Source organism: Ascaphus truei, chromosome 20 (assembly GCF_040206685.1).
Source record: "Ascaphus truei isolate aAscTru1 chromosome 20, aAscTru1.hap1, whole genome shotgun sequence".
Taxonomy (NCBI): domain Eukaryota; kingdom Metazoa; phylum Chordata; class Amphibia; order Anura; family Ascaphidae; genus Ascaphus; species Ascaphus truei.
Genome location: NC_134502.1, coordinates 30,707,119 through 30,711,052, shown reverse-complemented (window position 1 = coordinate 30,711,052; position 3,934 = coordinate 30,707,119). Strand labels below are relative to the sequence as shown.

The window sequence follows — 3,934 nt, the reverse complement described above, 5'->3', positions numbered from 1 at the left end:
TTTCACCGCCCCTTAAAGCGTGTTGTATAACTATATTCTCCTTGTAAGACACATACAGTAGCCACTGTGTGGCGGGCGTAGAGAAGCGTTTTTTTGTGGTGTTGTAATTGTCAGGGGGTACAATGGCAATGGTGTTACTGGGTAAAAATTTGAGCCGATACATAGCCATGCACACAGAGGCGAGGGTTGTCAGCTGAAAGGGGTCCACATTATAGACATCGTCCTCACCAATCTGAGACTCACGGTCGCTCATTACCGTATGCTCTGTCATTTCTATGACACTGGTTCTAAAGCAGATACAGGCTTTCTTCAAAATTTTTACATCCTCAATGCAATAGCTTTTAAGCTCAGCCTGAAAATTGAAATCACAATGTTTGTTCGCTTCATACCATGTCATGAACCCCGTTTTCTCGTCGGCCATCATGTACTGGGGGCCGTAATGCTCTATAGAGGGCATAGAACCGCTGTAATTTTGATTCTGTACTGTGTTAAAAAAGTGTGGGAAATGTCCTTTACTGCCTGTAAACCCCAGGGCCTGTGGCAACTTACTGAGCTTCATGGGGAGGAAATTTAAAGAGTCGATAAATCTGATATTCAGATCAGGTATTGTTACACATAATAATTTACCGCCTTGTGCTAGTAATTCTATTTTTATCTTCTCTTTAAGCAGCTGTTGCACCACAAAATAGGAATCGTAACGGCCGGCATTATGTGCGATGAAAGTGTACTCCCTAAAGGGCCTGTCTATGAATTTTTTTACAAAATCAGCCAAACACTCTGGACCCTGGAACTCCCAACCCACAGTGCCGTCTAAAGACTGGGCACAACCTTTTTCTTCATCATCCCTTAAAGGCATGGCGTAGACATAATTTGGTATGTGTACGCCCGTCTCCTGCATGCACTCAAAGTCATAAAAAATGTAGTTGTCAGTGAGGACCGGTGGTTTGTATGGGCGCATGTAGCACAGGTGATTGTCAAAACTGGCGATGTAAGCATAACAGACTCTACACTGCAAACCTCTGCATTCATCATGATCGTCATCTGTGTAGCGACCGCAACGGTCGCAGTATTTCTTGCGTTTACAATCTCTTTTGCACGGTATTCATTCTTTTTTTTTTTTATTCAGAGAAAGTCATATAACACTTCTCTTCTCTGATTTATCTCAATAACGTTATCAAAAACGCCGTACACAATAATATTAACGGTTCTATCCAGAGCCCTTGAAAAGCGTATTTCAGCCCTCAGGTTTCCATTGCGAATTAGTGAGAAGTGACCACCGCGTTCCTGATCGGGTGACAAATCAAACGCAAATAGCGTGTACCCCTCAACATACTCTTCACGATTAATGAGAAATCCAGCGTCTGCATTTTGTTTACCGGCAATTTGTACCAGGGCCATGTATTCTCTAATAGAATTAGCATTCTCAAAGTCTGGTTGAAACGGTTTTGTCGGTATTTGTTCGCCGTCTAAATACAGCGCTGCAAAATTCACATGGTTGTGTTTGAAACAAAGGGGGTTTTTATCGTAAGCACCAGAAAAAGCGTCATTATCAACGAATCCTATAATGACCAGTTTGGGTAATTGACCCAAAAACAGGTTTTCTAGATTGCATACGCGACTTCCGACCGCGATGCTATAAATTTTCATCCCCACACGGTCGATAGTGTATTTTGCGTTGCCGCTTAAAAGCCCCTGCGCATGACCTATGCGCACTGCCGGCGCAATTTGCACCCTTTTGACAAACAGCGACGCGTTTAGAATTTGAATCTTAAACGGCTCAGCCTCAGCAGACATTAAACAAAATGTATCTTTATTTCTAGTGAGTTTAATTTTTAAGTCCAGACCGTTCAGTATAAGTTTCTCTTGAAAAAATATATCGCTATGTAGATGTCCCAGTAATTCTACGGCTTTACCACGTTCTGTCATTTGGGAACGCTTTGTAAAACCATGGTTATCACCACCCACTGTGCGGGTTTGGTGTTGCCCCGCTGTATCCTTGTAAAATAAACCGGTGGTAAACTGCGTGGATAATGCATCAGCGCTATAGTTCAGAATTGTTTCAATATACGCCCGATATGCGTACAGATTATTGGATTGCGATATGAGTCTGTCCCCCAAAGTTACATCTAACTGATTGAAAAGCGTTGCTATCGGATAATTGATTAGACTCACGCGTGCTCCATCTGCAATCGGTGTATTGTCCTGTTTGACGATTTTACACGTAATGTAAATCAAAGTATTATTGAGGTCGAAATAATGTTCCCCGTTGCCAGCGATATAAAACTCCAACGGTGCCGTTTCTGAAAGGGCGGCCAACGGTTGTATTTCCACATACAGACTTTTTTCTATGCTCGTCTGTGTAGGCTGTATTTCAAAGATATCCAGTTCAGATTTAGCACATTCTATGGAGTTGGTGTGAATAAACGCCATGCTGAAATAACTTTTATTTATTTTTTTGTCTTGTCAAATGAATCAAAAGATGTCGTTTAAGTTCTGTCGCGAGGTTTTTTTCTTCTTTCTGACGTTGCGACTGTTCTTTTTGTTTTGATAACGGGTTGTGCTGGGTGGGAATGCAACGCTGCGCTTGCGTTTGCCTTTAGCACTGCTTCTACTGATGTACACGAGTCCTGATCCGTCTTGTGCTGCACCACCCATTTTATTCGTCACAGCGGTTGAAACACGACCCACAACGTCTCTAGCGATATTTAGTGCTGCATTTTTTACATGAGGTTTTACAATATCAAAGCCGCGCCTGAATAAAGGCACCGCCCGTCTAAAGAGACTGCGGAAAACGCCTGCTAATCCACGGCCGTACATATAAGGGCTCCCATGAAAGCCCTGTAAGCCATTTCCCGCTTGTGCTCTATAGTACATACTGTAAACCTGTGGTTCTCCATAGTTTTTAACAGCCACCATGTTGCCGGACCCTCAATACAGAGAGCCTTTGCGCGGCCGAAAGTGCAGTTTTACAATGGCCTTCCCGTACTTGAATGAGACGTTCTTATTTTGGTCGTTCTTTATCTCGATTGTAATGCAATCGATGTGATATTTACTGACGGGTATGTAATCAGGCTTTATGTAGCGCTGCGTAATGATATCATTATTATTGCCGGTGATTTCAACAGTCCGCAGTAGGGGGACAAAACTGTGACCTACGCGTTGATGCATAATGATGTCGGTATAAACAAATATTGTATAAAAGCCGTTTTTTATATCTGCACATATTTTATCACATTTTTCAATTTTATCGATATTATTAGAATCCATGCCTAGAATGTTCATCATACGCTCTGAGGCTGTAAAGCGATGTGAACCCGGAACAGATACTGTTCTTTCAAAGTCGTCATATTTCAATTTCACTTTACTGATGGCCATCGCCTCGTTAATAGACCTAACCAATTCATTAATATCACTATAATACCCCGCTTTTACCATGAAGTTTGATTTAATGGCGTTTAGCGTTGATACATGTAATGTGCTGCCTGGCGCAGCATTCCGTAACGGCGGTCTTAGTTGTGTTACAGATACGTTACCGTCCACGTTTTCAAATGTATTCCAAGTATGCGGATACTGTATTTCTGTTAAAGCAACCTCCCATTCACCTTTTAAAATAATGGGCTTGGCTAGTTTTGTCGTATAATTAGAAATGTCATTTTGGGGGAACGTTTCGTATGACGCATTACTAGGCAGCGTTACATAAAAGGCAATATCCTCCATGATGACGTCTTTTTACAAACGAGTTAGTTGTGCTTTTTCTATCCAGCTGTTGAATTTTGTAGGGTATCCACACCATTTAACGTAGTAGACGATTTTACGCCTTACGCTTTTTTGTTTTAATATCTTCTCAATTCTGTAAACGCGATTTAAATTCTTTGGCATTTTTTGTATCTCTTCAGCGTAGAATGAGCCTTCTATGGCCTCACCAGCGCTATCT

General features: G+C 41.8%; 1 protein-coding gene across 1 annotated transcript; it reads right to left on the bottom strand.

Annotated features, from left to right (window-relative positions):
- Positions 1-1,122: 1,122 nt before the first annotated feature.
- On the bottom strand, positions 1,123-2,430 carry LOC142471162 (uncharacterized protein F54H12.2-like). The gene has a single exon (XM_075577951.1). The coding sequence runs from the start codon at positions 2,428-2,430 to the stop codon at positions 1,123-1,125; it is 1,308 nt and encodes a 435-aa protein (XP_075434066.1).
- Positions 2,431-3,934: the final 1,504 nt, after the last annotated feature.

Excerpts from the sequence above, each read along its gene's own strand:
- LOC142471162 (XM_075577951.1), bottom strand. The coding sequence starts at position 2,430 with ATGGCGTTTATTCACACCAACTCCATAGAATGTGCTAAATCTGAACTG.